The sequence below is a fragment of the Gossypium hirsutum genome, chromosome D01 (assembly GCF_007990345.1).
Source record: "Gossypium hirsutum isolate 1008001.06 chromosome D01, Gossypium_hirsutum_v2.1, whole genome shotgun sequence".
NCBI classification, from domain to species: Eukaryota; Viridiplantae; Streptophyta; class Magnoliopsida; order Malvales; family Malvaceae; genus Gossypium; species Gossypium hirsutum.
The window spans coordinates 2839564-2860251 of NC_053437.1; the positions used below are offsets into that span (position 1 = coordinate 2839564).

Sequence of the window (20688 nt, forward strand, 5' to 3'; positions counted from 1 at the left end):
CAAAAAATTTAAAATTCGAATTTAGTTCATTCAAAACCAGTCCAAAATAGATTCTGTTATACTTTATGTCACTATTTGTGGTGATTATCACTTTTGTTTATTGAATTTTGCGGGGTAAAAAAGCTCATGAAGTTTTTAAAAAAAATATTGAAGTCATTCGACAAAAAATGCATTCAATTATACTTTTAAATTTGAAAATTGCATCAAGCTCTTTAATCAATGAAATCCATCCTTGATCGTTAATTTTGTTAAAAGTTGCTGATATGGTAGTTAAATAATTGTTAAATCATTCATTTTCTTTCAAGTCAGTCCAAAGTAGTAGATAAAGTGTCAACGTAATGACATGGGAATTGGAGAATAAATTTAAAGATATTATTAATTAAACTTAATGATAGTTGTCAAAGCATTTGTTTTCTTCCAAGTCGCAAGCACGAGCGATCGGTACATCCAAACCTAACCATAAAGAAAACACCAAATTTTGATGGGTATCATCCACCAAAAATAAAATATTTACGCTTAAAATTGAGATTAAATTTAAATATAGGAAGTAAGTTCAATCCCATAGAGATTGATCTAATTGAATCCGGATTTAATTATAACTAGAATGTGTTGTATGCAGTTTTCATTTCCACAACTCATGCCAATATGTATGAAACAAAAAGGGGATTAAATTGAAATATAAAATAAATAATAAGAAAATAAATATAGTACAAAGATTAAACATTCCTATCTTTCAACACTAGACCTCAAAGTTTTTTATCTTTTACAATTAGATCCCTAACAACTAGACCTGTTCATGGGTCGAGCCACTCAGCCTAGCCCGAAAAGTGGGAGGGTTTGGGCAAAATATAGGCCCAAAAAATGGGTTTGGGAAAAAATATAAAGCCCGTTTAAAAAATCGGGTTGGGCTTTGAGTAAAGCATTTTTTGCCCAGGTCTGGCCCGGCCCGAATTCACAAAAGGACAAAAAATCTACTAATTTTTGTTGTTTTAATGTTATTTTCTTGTTATTTTCTCCCTATTTTGCTACCATTTCACTATTATGTTACATAAATTTTGTTGTTATTGTTTTGATATTGTATAACACTTGATTTATTATTACTTTTGTTATTATTTTAGAGGCATTTGCTTGTTAAGTTGCATTTATCTTTGTTAGGGATCGACCCGATTAAGCAACAAGTAACAAAAATAGCGGAATAAATTGAGAAATTGAACATACAAATTTAACGTGGAAAAACCCCTCCAAAGAGGATAAAAAACCACGGGCAAAGATAATTTTACTATAATGGCAAAAGAACGAAGAGTACAAAAGATGGAGATAAAACTAAACCCCAAAAACCCGAAAACAAAGAACCCTCAAAACATAAACACAAAATTCTCTAAATGTGTTCTGAGTTCTAATATCTAATGGGTGTCTATACTAAGGTTGTAAAAGAGCCTATTTATAGGCTAAATTCATAGGTCAAATAATAATAAAATAATCTAAACTAATCAATGTTTGACTGAAATAAATAAACAGAGTTTAACTAAAAGATTATTTCTCAAATTTGACTGAAAATAGGAGTCATACTTAACAAATCTCCACCTTGACTCATATTTCCACAACACCATCTTTGCCAAAGCCTGCACGAGCCTATCTTGAACTATGCAAGGAATTAACTGAGTCGAATCTGTGCTTAGAAACTGGATTCTAGCCTTCGACTTGTACACTGCCAAATCAAAACTAACCCAGGTCTGATTTTCACGAACACAGTGCCCTAACTTTTTAAAACCTGCATCCAAAAGAGAACCTCTCTTCAACGAAACGGTCATACATTTTTCCCTCCTATGACCAAGTTGCCTCCGTTCCAAATGAGTTGACTTCGAATCTGTAACGGATGAGGGACGTCCGATTTCACCGGTCACTGTAGAACCTTCCAGAATATAAAGACTGCCAGTTCTTTTACCTTTTAACAAAACGAGAGCTCCATGAGATACTTTAATGTCGCTTGACTCGATGTTGATTCTGCATCTTTTCAAGTCTAAAATACTCAATGAGATGAGATTCTTTCGTAAATCAGGTACATACCAGACATCTGAGAGTGTCCTAATTGTCCCATCGTGTGTCTTGATTTTAACAGTTCAAATACCAACTACCTTACTAGATGAATCGTTTCCCATGCGCACAACTCCACCTTCAACCGAACTGTATGTAGAGAACCATTTTCTATTGGGACACATGTGGAAAGAACATCCCAAATCTAGGATCCACTTGGACGTGAGTTTGGAGTTATCACTCGTTGACACTAACAAGAAATCATCACCGCTTTCATCGGCCAAATTAGCACCAGCTACATCTTCCTCGTTACTCTCAGCAGCTCTTTTATTTCGCAGTTTATAACAATCTGCTTTGACGTGACCTAACTTTTTACAATAGCGACACATTTTGTCTCGTTTCTTTGATGCTACTAAAACGGAAGCTTGCCTATCTGCCTTGCTATCCAAATGAAGCTCATTGTCGAGTTTGTCTCTACTCAACAAATGACCCTTCACATCTTCGAACGAGATTTTGTCTCTGCCATAAATCAGGGTCTCCCTGAAAGACTTGTATGAAAGGGGTAAAGAGCACAATAATAGCATAGCTTGATCTTCATCATCAATATGAACCTCAACGTTCTTTAAATCATTTAAAAGAGTAATGAATTGACTGATGTGATCTCTAAGAAGCTCACCTTCGTTCATGCGAAACGTAAATAGACGTTGTTTCAACACTAAACGGTTAGCCAAAGACTTAGTCGCATAAAGAGTTTCTAACCTTTTCCACAAGGCGGATGAGGTCTTCTCCATCAATACCTCTTGCAATACCGTATTCGCGAGGCACAACTGGATTGCAGACAAGGCCTTTTCATCAAGTTCTTCCCATTCTGTTTTATTTAGATTCTCAGGCTTTTTCCTGGTAACAACCATTTTCAAACCGGATTGAACTAGAATTCCCATCATTCGAACTTGCCACAGATTGAAATTTGTCTCACCATCGAACTTCTCAATTTCAAACCTTGTTATTGCCATATCTGAATGGGCTGATCTATGAAAATTGAACTAGCTCTGATACCACTTGTTGGGGATCGACCTGATTAAGCAACAAGTAACAAAAATAGCGGAATAAATTGAGAAATTGAACACACAAATTTAACGTGGAAAAACCCCTCCAAAGAGGATAAAAAACCAAGGGCAAAGATAATTTTACTATAATGGCAAAAGAACGAAGAGTACAAAAGATGGAGATAAAACTAAACCCCAAAAACCCGAAAACAAAGAACCCTCAAAACATAAACACAAAATTCTCTAAATGTGTTCTGAGTTCTAATATCTAATGGGTGTCTATACTAAGGTTGTAAAAGAGCCTATTTATAGGCTAAATTCATATGTCAAATAATAATAAAATAATCTAAACTAATCAATGTTTGACTGAAATAAATAAACAGAGTTTAACTAAAAGATTATTTCTCAAATTTGACTGAAAATAGGAGTCATACTTAACAAATCTCCACCTTGACTCATATTTCCACAACACCATCTTTGCCAAAGCCTGCACGAGCCTATCTTGAACTATGCAAGGAATTAACTGAGTCGAATCTGTGCTTAGAAACTGGATTCTAGCCTTCGACTTGTACACTGCCAAATCAAAACTAACCCAGGTCTGATTTTCACGAACACAGTGCCCTAACTTTTTAAAATCTGCATCCAAAAGAGAACCTCTCTTTAACGAAACGGTCATACATTTTTCCCTCCTATGACCAAGTTGCCTCCGTTCCAAATGAGTTGACTTCGAATCTGTAACGGATGAGGGACGTCCGATTTCACCGGTCACTGTAGAACCTTCCAGAATATAAAGACTGCCAGTTCTTTTACCTTTTAACAAAACGAGAGCTCCACGAGATACTTTAATGTCGCTTGACTCGATGTTGATTCTGCATCCTTTCAAGTCTAAAATACTCAATGAGATGAGATTCTTTCGTAAATCAGGTACATACCAGACATCTGAGAGTGTCCTAATTGTCCCATCGTGTGTCCTAATTTTAACAGTTCAAATACCAACTACCTTACTAGATGAATCGTTTCCCATGCGCACAACTCCACCTTCAACTGAACTGTATGTAGAGAACCATTTTCTATTGGGACACATGTGGAAAGAACATCCCAAATCTAGGATCCACTTGGACGTGAGTTTAGAGTTATCACTCGTTGACACTAACAAGAAATCATCACCGCTTTCATCGGCCAAATTAGCACCAGCTACATCGTCCTCGTTACTCTCAGCAGCTCTTTTATTTCGTAGTTTATAACAATCTGCTTTGACGTGACCTAACTTTTTACAATAGCGACACATTTTGTCTCGTTTCTTTGATGCTACTAAAACGGAAGCTTGCCTATCTGCCTTGCTATCCAAATGAAGCTCATTGTCGAGTTTGTCTCTACTCAACAAATGACCCTTCACATCTTCGAACGAGATTTTGTCTCTGCCATAAATCAGGGTCTCCCTGAAAGACTTGTATGAAGGGGGTAAAGAGCACAATAATAGCATAGCTTGATCTTCATCATCAATATGAACCTCAACGTTCTTTAAATCATTTAAAAGAGTAATGAATTGACTGATGTGATCTCTAAGAAGCTCACCTTCGTTCATGCGAAACGTAAATAGACGTTGTTTCAACACTAAACGGTTAGCCAAAGACTTAGTCGCATAAAGAGTTTCTAACCTTTTCCACAAGGCGGATGAGGTCTTCTCCATCAATACCTCTTGCAATACCGTATTCGCGAGGCACAACTGGATTGCAGACAAGGCCTTTTCATCAAGTTCTTCCCATTCTGTTTTATTTAGATTCTCAGGCTTTTTCCTGGTAACAACCTTTTTCAAACTGGATTGAACTAGAATTCCCATCATTCGAACTTGCCACAGATTGAAATTTGTCTCACCATCGAACTTCTCAATTTCAAACCTTGTTATTGCCATATCTGAATGGGCTGATCTATGAAAATTGAACTAGCTCTGATACCACTTGTTGGGGATCGACCTGATTAAGCAACAAGTAACAAAAATAGCGGAATAAATTGAGAAATTGAACATACAAATTTAACGTGGAAAAACCCCTCCAAAGAGGATAAAAAACCACAGGCAAAGATAATTTTACTATAATGGCAAAAGAACGAAGAGTACAAAAGATGGAGATAAAACTAAACCCCAAAAACCCGAAAACAAAGAACCCTCAAAACATAAACACAAAATTCTCTAAAGGTGTTCTGAGTTCTAATATCTAATGGGTGTCTATACTAAGGTTGTAAAAGAGCCTATTTATAGGCTAAATTCATATGTCAAATAATAATAAAATAATCTAAACTAATCAGTGTTTGACTGAAATAAATAAACAGAGTTTAACTAAAAGATTATTTCTCAAATTTGACTAAAAATAGGAGTCATACTTAACAATCTTAGTGTTATTTAAGTATATATTCATATTTTTTAAAGTTTTAGTATTTTGATATATTATATGTTTAAAAATTATATACAAATAATATAAAAAAATTAGTATAGGTGGGTTAGACCCGAGTTTTAGTATTTTTATCTGAATCGGGTCTGGATAAAATTTTAGACCCATTTTTTAGGCCGAGCCCGGGCCTACCAAACGGGCCTATTTTTTTGACTTGACCCAGACTCCTTCCGGCCTAGCCCATGAGCACCTCTACTACCAACATATATTTACTCGAACTTATCCAAGCTTGAATTAATATCTCTTAACACATTTTCTCCATTTTCACATTATAGATTTAACTAACATTAAACATCCTAACTCAATTTTGATTTAGGGGTGAGCATTTGACTGAATCAAGTGAAAAAAAAATGAGTTTATGAGTCCTATTTTATCATCCTTACTGAATTTGAATTTTTTTTAATTGAGTCGAGTGAAATGAAATTCGAGTCAAGTCAAATAGAATCAAGTGAAATTGTTCAAGTTAGATTTTTTTTAAAAATTAAACATTTCAAATAAAAATATTATTACAGTATAACTAATTCCATATTAGGGCACATAAATTTAAATTTTTTTCGAAGCAAAAAAAAAAAAGAACTTGAGTATGATAAATTTGAATCATTACTTAAGTCTCCAAGATTATTGTTTTAGAAAAATTTTAAAATATTAACTCTTTTTATATATTTTTTAGAATTTTTATATTTTTTTTAAAAATATATAATTTTGGAAATTTTTATAAATATTTTGAATTTTAAAAATTATTTTGAATTCTATTTATAATTTTTGTTGAGGGAGAGAGACCAATTTGCTTATTTTCAAAGTTGACAGGAACCAAAATGATGTTTATACCAATCTGTTATTTGAATTATTCGAGTTATACGAATTGTGAAATTCAACTCGACTTGAACTCGAAATCCAAATTGAGTTATTCGAGTTAACTCGAATAATTCAAATAACTCGAAATTAAAAAAATTCGATGTTTTCCAATCGAATCGAATTTTAGTCACCCTTAAGAGGATACAAAAAATAAGTCATAACTTGATCCACGAACATGTCTAATGTAACTATATTCCAAGATTTAAATAGTAATAGCAATGTAATATTTTGACTCTTTTCATTGTTGAATATTTATTTCAATTAATCGACATAACATCAGTTATATCTACAATCACAATGAATATGGTAAGGTATAAAACACAACAATAATTGTAGTTTAGATCTACTATTATAGGAATTTCCGTTAATCTTGGAGGTCTCCATGTTTAATTTTTATATAATATATCCCGTTGGACCCAGCCAAGCACCTAAAAAGGAAGCATTCCTCCCCTCGTTTGGGTTTTCTAATACATGTTTAATCACTTTTAAAATGTTCACATTTAATAGATATAACTTTAAATAGCGATAATCATTATATTAGATATTAATAAATGAAAAAAATGGAACAGATATTAACTCATATACACATCGAAAACGCTCTTCCATTTCTAACCAATTTCCATCAATGCATTGAATTATGTCGGTCAGTAAAAACAAAATAAAACTAATTTACATGACTACTTAAATTTTGCTTTGAAGTTAAATTTGTAATATTTCAAATAATAGGTTTAATACATTATAATGTTGTATTAATTTTATATATTTATACAAATTTATTTAACAAATTGAATTTTAATTTAATGGTTGATTTTGATGTAATTTACATATAACATGATATTAAACAAATACAGATCTTATAAAAAGAAAAACTAGGGAACTATTTAAACTTAGATTGATTGTTTACTTTAGCCAGGTCTAACTGGACAGGTCTACTTGTAAGATTGGAATAGCCAATGGTTCCAACTTGTCATATCATAGTACAAAAACGGAAAAACATTGGCAAAGACAAAAAAGTCTTTGCTCAATAATTATAATTTTACAAATATACATGCGAGTTGACTCACAGATCATTCATGAATTTGATTCCTCAAAAATCATTTATAAATCATACCTCACCACCGGGGTCTGCACTTCAAGAACTTCATGGGTAAAACTATTAGTAGCTGCCTTTTACCAGCTTTAATATCTTGTTTTTACTTGCAGCTGCAGTTTGGCACTGCTTCAGACACCATAAGAGCATCAGAATCCATCAAAGACCCTGAATTTATAATCTCACGGGGTGGAGTTTTCCGATTGGGATTCTTCAGCTTTGCTAATTCCACCAATCGTTATGTAGGGATATTGTACAACCAAATCCCCGTACAAACTGTTGTATGGGTGGCAAATAGAAACAGGCCTCTCAAAGACTTTTCTGGGATTCTCACCATATCAGATGATGGCAACCTTGTTGTTTCCAATGGAAAAGCTGAGCTTCTTTGGTCAACAAATGTTACGAATCTGGTTCCTAATGCAACAACTGCACAGCTTTTAGACTCTGGAAATCTTGTCCTCAATAATGGCGACAATGGAGGAAGCAGCAGCTTATGGGAGAGTTTTCAACACCCTTCTAATGCATTCCTTCAAACTATGAAGATGGGCGTTGATGTAAAAACGGGTCGTAAGGTGCGTACGAGATCATGGAAAGGCCCTGATGATCCATCTGATGGCAACTTTTCTGAAGGCCTTGAACCTTTCAACATCCCAGAGAGTGTCATTCGGAACAATAACCAGATATATTTTCGGACTGGCCCATGGAATGGCCATATCTATATTGGTTTAATAGAAATGAATAACGTTTATCTTGATGGGTTTTATGTGGTTGCAGATGATGAAGGAAAAAGTTATTATGAAACTTACGAATATTCTGTTAGAAATCAAACCCACTCCAAGCATAATCTAGAAGCATGAGACGTGGAGCAATTTTGTGCTATGCAAGGCTTGATCAAGATTTTCACTATCTTCATTTAGCTTCATCTTTTGCTCATGGGCTTGCAGAGAACCCACAAGTTCTTCGAGCGACATATTCTAATAAGTCTATGTTGATATACTATGAATTAGATTATGATGGAAGATTCGTTCAACGAAAATGGGATGCGGGGAAAGGGGACTGGATAAACAATTACCTAATTCTTAAAACTGATTGTGATTTTTATGGGAAGTGTGGGGCATTCGGAATCTGCGATCCAAAGAAACAACCCATTTGCCGTTGCTCAAAGGGATTTAAGCCTAGAAATGCAGAGGAATGGAGTAGAGGTAATTGGAGTAGTGGGTGTTTTAGGACTACCCCTTTGCAGTGCCAAAGAGATAACAACAATGGCAGTGGAGGAGCAGGCCAAAGTGATGATGGGTTTTTGAAGCTGAAGACGATGAAAGCACCGGCTTTTCCAGTCCGGTCATCAATAATTAACGGCGAATGCAAAGATCAATGCATGAAGAATTGTTCGTGTGTGGCTTATGCGTATGATGCTGGCATTGGTTGCATGTTTTGGAGTGGAGATTTGATTGATGTCCAGAAATTCCCCACTCGCGGAGTCGATCTTTACATTCGTCTGCCATCTTCGGAACTGGGTAAAGTTTCTTAGTGTCGACCATGTGTTTGATAAATTGCGTCAATATCTGCCTTTTTGGGTTGAAGTTATTAACCAAGTTTTTCTATTTGCAGATAAAGGGTTTAGGGTTATTATTATTACAACAGTAACTGCGGGCATAGTCGTTATTACAATTTCTACACTCTTCTTATGGTGTAGGATAGCTAAATATAAAGGTAATACATATGAAAAATATTTATATGTATAAATTATTAAGAAATTACAAATTAAACTAAAAATATATATGTGAAAAATATTGATAAATCTAAAACGATATATTGAAACATGGTGTTATTTGTCCATAGTTACATATTAATGCCAAGACAACAACAGTATGTCTGTCAATACGTTACTAACTACTTTGATCCTATCTCAGGAAGAAATAAAAAACGAAAACAAATCAAACAACAGTTTTCTAGTGAAAATATAGGAGAAAATCCAATTGGAGTTAAACTCCAGCAGCTGCCACTATTCAATTTCGAAGAACTTGCCACCGCGACCAACAACTTCCATCCCGAAAAAAAGCTAGGGCAGGGTGGTTTTGGTCCGATTTACAAGGTAATAAATAACGGCGATTTTCGGTGAATTCAGAGTCAATGAAATGACTTCTTTTTTCCAATCAAGTATTGTGATCAGAATTCTGAGCGCAGGGAACATTAGATGATGGAAAAGAAATAGCAGTGAAGAGATTGTCAAAAGCTTCGGGGCAAGGATTGGAAGAATTTATGAACGAAGTGGTGGTTATTTCAAAGCTCCAACATCGAAACCTGGTTAGATTATTTGGGTGTTGTGTTGAAGCAGAAGAGAAGATACTCGTCTATGAGTTCATGCCCAATAAAAGTTTGGATGCTTTTCTATTTGGTTAGTAACTTATTAATTTTTTTAATGTTTAATAATTATATTTCACTCCGATTAAATTTAAAATCAAATCAAGTCGAATTCCTAAAAAGATTAAACAAAATTTAAATTTAAAACTTTGATTTAGAGGCATTTCAATTCTTACCATTCAATTCATTAGTCATGGGTATGTTACCCTGATTGCCTTATCTGCCTAATTTGATAAGTTTGACTAGATGTATTCAATCGATGTAAGTTAAATTTGGGATATAATTTTGACTTTTAAGTGGCCCAATCCAACTTAAATCTAATTATATATTATATTTATTGTTAAAAATGAAGTGTCTTACAATATATGAATTGTATATATGTATACATATATAATATGTTATATATATAAGTAAAAGAAAATGTTTGCATCACCATAAACTATTTTTCTAACTTATTTTTCTTTTTTTATTATAAATTTTCTAATTTTTTATATTTATTCAAAAAAAGGAAATTTCAAAAAGAAAATAGACGAACATTCAAGGTTATTAACTAAAATTACTATATATACTCAATTTTGTGTTGTCTACATTTTTTTTTCTGAATTTTCACTTTTTCCTTTGAATTTTCTCTTCTTTTTTTTTATCTATTTTATAAGGAAGATTATATATTTTTTAATAGGAGTTGGTCTATACTCTAGGATTTAAAAAGTAGTGGCAACAGTAAGTTTTGACTCTCTCTCATTTTAATATTTATTTCAATTTATTCACATAACTTCAATTATGCTACAATCGTAATGAATATAGTATGATAGAAATAAGAACGTTGGTTTTAGTTTAGATCCTCAATTATAGGAATTAATTATTAATCTTGGTGGTAAATTTTGTTATAGATCCTGTTAAACAAAGACTCTTGGATTGGAGAAAACGCTTCAATATTATTGAAGGGATCAGTCGAGGATTGCTTTATCTTCATAGAGATTCAAGATTAAGGATTATACATAGAGATCTAAAAGCAAGTAATGTTTTACTTGACCAAGATTTAAATCCAAAAATTTCAGATTTTGGGATGGCCAGGATCTTCGGAGGTGATGAAAATCAAGCCAATACTAAAAGGGCTGTTGGAACTTAGTAAGTTGGAAATTTCTCCCTACAATTTATTTTTATTCATTTTTTGATAAAATATGATATAAATATGTCTATGGTTGGATTCGGTGCTTAAAGAAAATACATGTCCATACCCGTATCAAGTTTAATTTTGTTCAATTTGTGGACTCAAGTTTTTGTTTTTAATTTTAAATAATTTATTATTTATTATTAATTCGGGTTGACTCGTGGACAAGTTTAAATTAGAGTTGTAATTGATGTTATTTTTTTATGTTAAAATACAGTGGTTATATGTCTCCTGAGTATGCAATGCAAGGGCAATTTTCAGAGAAATCAGATGTGTTCAGCTATGGAGTTCTACTACTAGAGATTGTTAGTGGAAGAAGAAACACAAGCTTTTACAACAATAAGGATGACCTCAGCCTCTTGGGATATGTAAGTTCATAAGGTAGTTAGAGATATTGGTGGATGGAATTAGGGTGTAAGATTTGTATTTGCGAGTTATTCGGGTTCGATTTGAGAAAACTTAAATTTGGCTCAGCAATTATTGAGTCGAGCAATCATTTGAGTTGAATTTGAGAATCTTAATGCTTGAATCGAGTAGCTCGCAAGCTAACTTCAAGAACTCTAATACTTGAAACGAGTAGCTTGCAAGGCTTTTCAATCTTAATCAATATTGAAGATTTTTAGTTCAAACTCAAACTTGATTACAAATAATCAAGTTTAAAGTTAAGCAAAAGAGTGAAGCTCATTGTAAACTTAGGTAAAACAAGCCTAAGAGAGTTAGAACATATCAATCTTTATCTTGAATAGAGCTGATCAAACTCCATTTAAACTTTAAGATTAAAATTTTGAGTCAAGCTAAGTTGAATTATTTTGGCATTAATTAAGTCAAAAGTTGTTTTTTGTTTTCAGGCATGGAAATTATGGAGGGAAGGCAATATTTGGGGCTTAGTAGACAATGTGATTTTAGAGTCGAAATCATATTCAAATAATGAAAAAGAAATATGGAGATGTATACATGTTGGATTGCTCTGCGTTCAAGAATATACTAAAGATAGGCCCACTATATCTACTGTTATTTCAATGCTTAATAGTGAGATTTCAGATCTTAACACTCCAAAGCAACCTGCTTTCACTCAAGCGCCACAAATGAGCCATGATGTTGAAGATAGAGGTTCACTTAATGATGTAACTCTTACAAACCTTGATGGTCGATAAAAATGTAATTAGTTATTTTGTATTGTTTACAATTAAAGTTCGAGCATTGAAATTTATTTTTATATTTTGTTTTGATGTGTTTTTGTCATTTTATTTGTTCCATTCTAAAGGATCATTTTACCAATAAAGGCCCATTTTCAACTTTATTTACAAAAATGGGATAATTTTTTCATTATTTACCGGAAATGGTCGAAACATGCAAAACGCGTCCACGTAGGAGTATTTTTGGGGTGAAATTTTAGTAAAACGCGTCCCTAGGGGAACGATTCTGCCATGTCAGCACAAAACACGCTAATGAATACACACTTTGCTAACGTGGAAAAATCGCTCCCCTAGGGACACGTTTTAGCCTGTGTTTTTCTAGGGTTAGGGCTTTTTTCCTTGTTTAGTCATTAGGGTTTTTGGGTTTAGGGATTTTAGGGTTTAAGGTTAGGATTTTGTTAAAATAATTTAAGTTTAGGGTTTAAGGTAAGTTTAGGGAATAAATCAAGGTTTAGAGTTTAGTCCTTTCAAATAATTCGGTATTTTTAATCTCTCCTCTTTTTTGAAATTACAAATTCAATTGATAGAGATGGACACAAAAATTGGTTATACAAATAAAAAACCTTTTTTGCGTCTTTGAGACTTTATCCAAAATCTAATTCATTATTAATGTGTAGTGTAAGATGCCATAATGAGATACACGAATGTAATCTATAATAATCATAAAACGATCAATTTTTCATATATTGAACTGGATAACAAGCTATATATGATATATATACATGATCTGTCAAACTAATTACAACCACCTTAACCGCTATTGTTAACTGCTAACTGTTAACTACTAACTGTCATAACAGTTTTATTCCTCAACATTCCGTAAAGAGACTTTTTTTTTTTTTGATGTCTTAAACCAACAACGTAATTTTTAAGAAGAAAACAGTGGAAAGCAAATTAAACTTGCATTTTGGGTGGAAGATAAATGAGTCTTCAAGTCAACCAAATTAAACCTGCATGACAAGCTAGAAGTATTAATTTCCATGAACAGGGTGACATGCTAGTTGAATACAATATTCCATTACAAAAAAGGTAGTGATTAGTGCTTGAAGAAAATTCAAATCTTGATGTAAACATTTGCAGCTGCCTTGAAATATCAAAATCAGACTGTTTCTTTAACTGAAAAAAAAATTGAGTTGAGTTAAATATCATTCATAAATCATAGCGTCTCTTCCAAGTTCTGGGAAGAGATTATGGGAAAAACTATTAGCTGCTCTGTTTTACTAGCTTTAATATCTTGCTTTTACCTACTATTTGCCACTGCTTTAGACACAATAACACCATCAAAATCCATCAAAGACCCTGATGTTATAATCTCCCAGAATGGTGTTTTCCGAGCGGGATTCTTCAGCTTGGCTAACTCCAGCAATCGTTATGTAGGGATATTGTACCATCAAATCCCCCTACAAACTGTTGTATGGGTGGCAAATAGAAACAGGCCTCTGAAAGACACTTCTGGATTCTCACCATATCAGATGATGGCAACCTTGTTGTTTCCAATGGAAAAGCTGAGATTCTTTGGTCAACAAATGTTACGAATTTGGTTCCTAATGCAACAAGTGCACAGCTTTTAGACTCTGGAAACCTTGTCCTCAATAACGGTGAGAATGGAGGAAGCAGCATCTTATGGGAGAGTTTTCAACACCCTTCTAATGTATTCCTTCAAACTATGAAGATTAGCACTGATGTAAAAACGGGTCGTAAGGTGCAGACGAGATCATGGAAAAGCCCTGATGATCCATCTGATGGCAACTTTTTTCAAGGCATTGAACCTTTCAGCATCCCGGAGGGTGTCATTTGGAACAATAACCAGATATATTTTCGGACCGGCCCATGGAATGGTCGTATCTATATTGTTTTAATCAATGTTAATAGAGTTTATTTTGATGGGTTTTATGTGGTTGCAGATGATGTAGAAAAAACTTATTAAGAAACTTACGAATATTCTACTGACTCTAGGTTGATATACTTTGAATTAGTCTGACGGAAGATACGTTGAACGGATATGGGATGCGGGGAAAGGGGACTGGATAAACGGGTACTCTAGTTATCTAACAGATTGTGATGTTTATGGAAAGTGTGGGGCATTTGGAATCTGCGATTCAACGAAACGACCCATTTGCAGTTGTTTGAAAGGATTTAAGCCTAGGAATATAGAGGAATGGAGTAGAGGTAATTGGAGTAGTGAGTGTTTTAGGACTACCCCTTTGCACTGCCAAAGAGATAACAACAACGGAAAGTGAAGCAGGCCAAGGAGATGATGGGTTTTTTAAGCTGAAGAAGATGAAAGTACCGGCTTTTCCAGACCAGTCATCAATAACTAACGGCGAATGCAAAGATCAATGCATGAAGAATTGTTCGTGCGTTGCTTATGCGTATGATGCTGGCATTGGTTGCATGTTATGGAGTGGAGATTTGATTGATGTCCAGAAATTTTCTAATCGGGGAGTCGATCTTTACATTCGTCTGCCATCTTCGGAACTTGGTAAACTTGTCTTCCATATCGACCATGTGTGTGACGAATTGCATCAATTAATCTTCATTTTTGGTTTAGATGTTTTATTAACCATGTTTCTGGATTTGCAGATAAAGGGAATAGTGAGATAATTGTTATTACAACAGTAAATTCAGGCATGGTCGTGATTATAATAATTGCTGCACTCTTCTTATTGCGTAGAATGGGTCCATATTTAAATTTAGGTGTAGTGATATTTTGATTCTCTTCACCGTTTAATATTTATTTCAATTTATTGACAAAACTTCAATTATGTCTACAATCATAATGAATACGATATGGTAGAAATACAATGATGGTTGTAGTTTAGATCCTCATTTATAGGAATTCATTATTAATTTAGTAGGTTTTTATGTTTAAATTTTGTTATAGATCCCATTAAACAAAAACTCTTGGATTGGAGAAAACGCTTTAATATTATTGAAGGATCAGTCGAGGATTGCTTTATCTTTATAGAGATTCAAGATTAAAAATTATATACGGAGATCTAAAAACAAGTAATGTTTTACTTGACCAAGAGCTAAACCTAAAAATTTCAGATTTTGGGATAGCCAGGATCTACGGAGGTGACGAAAATCAAGCCAACACTAAAATCAAGAACCCTAATACTTGAATTGAGTAGCTTGCAAGGCTTTTCAATCTTAATCAATATTGAAAATTTTCAGTTCAAACTTACTTAATTTCAAATAATCAAGTTTGAAGTTATGTATAGGAGTGAAGCTCATTGTAGACTTAGGTAAAACAAGTAGAGTTAAAACACTTCAAATTAACTCTATTAAAGCTTTAAGGGTAAAAATTTGAGTCCAAATGATTTAGGCATTAATTTAGATAAAATTGTTTACTGTTTCAGGTCTGGAATTTATGGAACGAAGGCAACATTTGGGACTTAGTAGACAAAGTGATTTCAAAGTCGGAATCAGATTTAAAGAATAAGAAAGAAATATGGAGATGCATACATGTTGGATTGCTATGCGTTCAAGAATATGCTAAAGATAGACCCACTATGTCTACTATTGTTTTAATGCTGAACAGTGAGATTTCAGATCTTAACACTCCAAAACAACCTGCTTTCACTCAAGCACTATTAATTAACGATGATTTTGAAAATTGTGTTTCATTTATTGATGTAACTCTGACGGGCTTTGATGGTCGATAAAGATACAAATTAATTATTTGTAGTGTTTACAATTAAAGTTCAAGCAGTAAAATTTATTTTTATATTATGTTTTGATATGTTTTTATCATTTTATTTTGATCATAATTTTTCATTTTATTTGTTCCATTCTAGAGTAAATTTACCATTATATTTAAACATGGTAGCTTTGTCCTAAACTTGAAAATTCAATTTTATCAAATCCAAACTTAAACTTGACCTAACTTGAGTTGAATATAAAAGATCAACAATTTAAACCCGTTCGCCTTAAACTCAAAAATGATCTAAAACCTAAAATGATTTTTATTTAAAGTATCCAAATTCAAAATTTCTTAAATACATAACTCGAAATGTTCTTAATCTAATGTGACCTAACTTGAAAAACCCGACTTCCAAATCAACTTGACCCCCAAATAGCTTCAACCTTAAACTAATTCAAATTTAAAATTACTCAAAAATTTTAAAATTCGAATTTTATTCATTCAAAACCAGTCCAAAATAGATTCAGTTATACTTTACGTCACTATTTGTGATGATCAACAGTTTTGTTTATTGAATTTTGCGGGGTAAAAAAGCTCATGAAGTTTCCAAAAAAATTATTAAGTCATTCGACAAAAAATGCATTCAATTATACTTTTAAATTTGAAAATGGTATCAATTAAACTCTTTAATCAATGAAATCCGTCCTTGATCATTAATTTTGTTAAAAGTTGCTGATGTGGTAGTTAATAATGGTCAAATCATTCATTTTCTTTCAAGCGCAGTCCAAAGTAGTAGATAATGTGTCAACTTAATGACATGGGAATTGGAGAACAAATTTAAAGAGATTATTAATTAAACTATTAAATGTAATTAATTAAACTTAATGATAGTTGTCAAATCATTCGTTTTCTTCCAAGTCGCAAGCATGACTAATTTGCTTATTTTCAAAGTTGACAAGAACCAAAATGATGTTTATACCAATCTGTTATTTGAATTATTCGAGTTATACGAATTGTGAAATTCAACTCGACTTGAACTCAAAATCCAAATTTAGTTATTCGAGTTGACTCGAATAATTCAAATAACTCGAAATTTAAAAAAAATTTTGATTTTTCCAATCGAATCGAATTTTACTCATCCCTAAGAGGATACAAAAAATAAATCATAACTTGATCCACGAACATGTATTTAAATAGTAGCAGCAATGCAAAATTTTGACTCTTTTCATTGTTCAATATTTATTTCAATTAATCGACATAACATCAGTTACATCTACAATCACTAAGGTAGAAAACACAACAATAATTGTAGTTTAGATTCACTATTATAGAAATTACTGTTAATCTTGGAGGTCTCCATGTATAATTTTTATATAATATATCCCGTTGGACCCAAAAAGGAAGCATTCCTCCCCTCCTTTGGATTTTCTAATACATGTTTAATCACAATTAATAAGTTAATTTTAAAATTTTCACGATTTTACATATATCTGCCACATTTAAATAGCGATAATCATTATATTAGATATTAATAAATGAAAAATTGGAACGGATATTAACCCATATACACATCGAAAACGCTCTTCCTTTCTAACCAATTTCCATCAATGCATTGGATTATATGGCTACTTAAATTTCACTTTGAAGTTAAATTTGTAATATTTCAAATAATTGGTTTAATACATTATAATGTTGTACTAATTTTATATATTTATACAAATTTTATTTAACAAATTGAATTTTAGTTTAGTAATATAATTTTTTCACATTAAGTTTTCAATTAATTTGATATATATGTTATTTGAGAATACAATTTTATATATTTTTAATGGTTGAATTTTTTTATATTAAACAAATAAATATACTTTTTAACATATTCCAATTTTGATAACATGAAATTAAACAAATATAGATCTTATAAAAAGAAAAACTAAGGATCAATATTTTCCTACAAATGATCAATATGCATGGTGTTACTTTCCTTTTTTTAGTTTGAGATCATTTGGTGTTTAGTTTCAATTAAATTTAGAATTTTTTATCAGGTTTCAATTAAATTTAGGTCTCAACACTATAGTCTATATCCACAAAATTAAACTCGAAATCTTAGTTAAGGAACATTGAACTCAGGGTGGTGCCAAGGATGCTAACAAAGGTTTTGTTCGCCTGCTTTTCCCTCCCCAAAAAAGGAAATCTCACTTTTGGTCTTTTAAAGTTTATAGAATTTTAAATTAATATATAGTAAATTTATACTTTAACTTCCAAAAATATTAAAATTTTGATTTAGTCCTTTAAAATTATAAGATATAAGTTATTAAAATGGTAAAATTGCATTTTATCTCTCACAAAAATATATAACTTAATTCCAACCCCTAGAAAAATTTTCTGACTTTCCCCCTAATTAAACTTCTTATCACTCAGTCCAACATCTGTAGCTAAACAAATAATCTTATTTGTAAGATCCGTATAACAAAGGGATAAATATCAAAACTACACATAAAATTTGATCTAATATGCAATTTAATATATGAACTTTGATTTGATGCAATTATACACATCAAACATGGATTATAATTCAAATGTGTATATAAAACATTTAAAGAAATAAATACATTACTTTATTTTTTGTATTAGATAAATTAAATTATTTATGTATGTAATAAAAAATACAAAATTATATTATATCAATAATTTATAAAATTAAAATAAAAAAGTTTTCATATATAAAATCATAAATTTTTAGATTTATCCGTATAGCAAACAACTCCCAAGTTGTGGGACATATAAGCCATGCATGCGTCATATCAAACGTACAAAAAAACTTCTAAAGATTGGGAAATACTAAGTCAATGTGTCTGTGTGCTGAAAGAATGTTGAATTCAATTATAATTCTACAAATAATGCACTTGTAAGTCCATAATATAAATAAATGAACATGAAATTACTTTATCATGTCATATTCCATGATTTGCTGACAGGATCTTTATCGTCCACCTTCTTTGCTTGGCAAATTAAGAAAGACCAACTTAAGCTCCAAGCAAGTCTAGTGGGGGTCCTTCTGTCTAATACTTTAAATTATGCATTTAATTGATTTTAGTAGCTAAATTTTATTATTAGATTGATTTTATGTGTAAGTTGCAACTCTATTCTTTAGATTGAATTTTTAAATCCTTAAGATTTTTGGATTTTAAAATTCAATCCTAACTCAAACGAAAGTAGTTAAATTCATTAAGTAATATAATATCGTTTTTGTGAGTATTATTTGTAAATAAAAAGTTAATATAATATATTTGTTGTATAATATTTTAAAAATAATGAATCTAACTGCTATCATTTGAGTTACACATAATTTAAAGTATTTAATTGTTTTATAAATCAAAATATAGTATCGGTGCCCCTAATCCTATGATAAAAAAATTATATTAAATGAAGTTTTAGGTCCAGAATTCAATTTTTTGGACATCCTATACCCTGATTGTATTTGTGTGAACATGGGGGCACATGAGTTGAGTTTTTGGTACTCCGATGGAAGAAAGAGCCAACAAAGATATAGAAAATTAAGAGTAATTGACACTTCCAGAAAATTTCCATAAGTCAAAATGAGATTACGTATATACAAAAAAAAAATTGAGATGTAGATCACTAGATGTAAACATTTGAGGCTGCCATGAAACATCATTACACCATATCAATATCAGACCCTAAGAAAGAGTCAATTTCTGTAGAAGGTCCCTACCCTATATATATTTTGTGAATTTAGTCCTTTCATATAATTCGGTATTTTTAATCTCTCCTAGGTTTAGAAATTACAAATTCAATTGATAAAGATGGACACAAAAATTGGTTATACAAATCAAAAAACTTTTTTGCATTTGAAACTTCACCCAAAATCTAATTTATTATGAATATGCAGTGTAAGAAGTGACTAAGACTCAGAAACCATAATGAGATACACGAATGTAATCTATAATGATCATAAAACGATCAATTTTTCATATGTTGAACTGGATAACGAGCTATGATATATATACACAATCTGTCAAACTAATTACAACCACCTTAACTGCTATTGTTAACTACTAACTGTCATAACAGTTTTATTAATTCTTAACATTCCGTAAAGAGACTTTTTTTGATGTCTTAAATCAACAATGTAAATTTTAAGAAGAAAACAGTGGAAAGCAAATTAAACTTGCATTTTGGGTGGAAGATAAATGAGCCAAATTAAAGACAATATTCTAATACAAAATAGGTAGTGATTATATACTATTACCTTAGAATGTTAATCTTTTCATCTTATTTTTGAAGACAGAAAACAAGTTACATGAAAATATTTTGTACACGAGTAGTGCACTAGCGTGAATGACATTGTAGTCAATGATTTTGGTATACTTTTTCACAAAGTAAAGCGGATAATTCGGTTTTTGGAAGGTTACTTAAAAATTGCTTGTTTTTAATCATTATCCATACGTTGGATTTGTAGATCCACTAATAAAATAGCTCATTCGTTGGCCAGAACGGCTTTATCTCGAACTACACCAACTTTTTACGAAGTCCTTCTATTTTGGATATTTTGAATGCTATTGTTCTTCTAATTTTGGTGAAAATGGGGAGAACTAAAATTAGGTGTATTGGAAACCTATTGGCTTGCGAGTAGATTCTCTCCTATTTTTACCTCTTATTGTCATTTACTATATGAGTTTTACTTTTAAAAAAGAAAGAAAGAAATGGTAGCTCAAATACTAGCCCTACTTCAACCCGTATAGCACCCCCTCGCCATACGCTATTGTTAGGATTGTGACGTGAAAATAGCTTGCAAATCCGATAAAATGTGTAACAGCT

The 20688-nt window shown here is 31.9% G+C and overlaps 2 protein-coding genes across 3 annotated transcripts; both read left to right on the top strand.

Annotated features, from left to right (window-relative positions):
• Positions 1–8324: 8324 nt before the first annotated feature.
• LOC121213752 (G-type lectin S-receptor-like serine/threonine-protein kinase At1g11330) lies at positions 8325–12217 on the top strand. 2 transcript variants are annotated; one of them, XM_041086772.1, is made up of 7 exons: positions 8325–8989; positions 9084–9185; positions 9386–9567; positions 9660–9870; positions 10727–10964; positions 11225–11375; positions 11856–12217. In XM_041086772.1, exons 1-7 carry the CDS (start codon positions 8326–8328, stop codon positions 12159–12161), a joined length of 1854 nt encoding a protein of 617 aa, XP_040942706.1. In that variant the 5' UTR covers position 8325; the 3' UTR covers positions 12162–12217. The 2 variants fall into 2 exon arrangements, with proteins under 2 accessions (XP_040942706.1, XP_040942707.1); XM_041086773.1 differs by lacking the exon at positions 9084–9185.
• Positions 12218–13393: 1176 nt separating this feature from the next.
• LOC121214086 (G-type lectin S-receptor-like serine/threonine-protein kinase SD1-13) lies at positions 13394–15871 on the top strand. The gene is made up of 6 exons (XM_041087830.1): positions 13394–13576; positions 13633–14112; positions 14180–14372; positions 14422–14685; positions 14787–14821; positions 15566–15871. Exons 1-6 carry the CDS (start codon positions 13394–13396, stop codon positions 15869–15871), a joined length of 1461 nt encoding a protein of 486 aa, XP_040943764.1.
• Positions 15872–20688: the final 4817 nt, after the last annotated feature.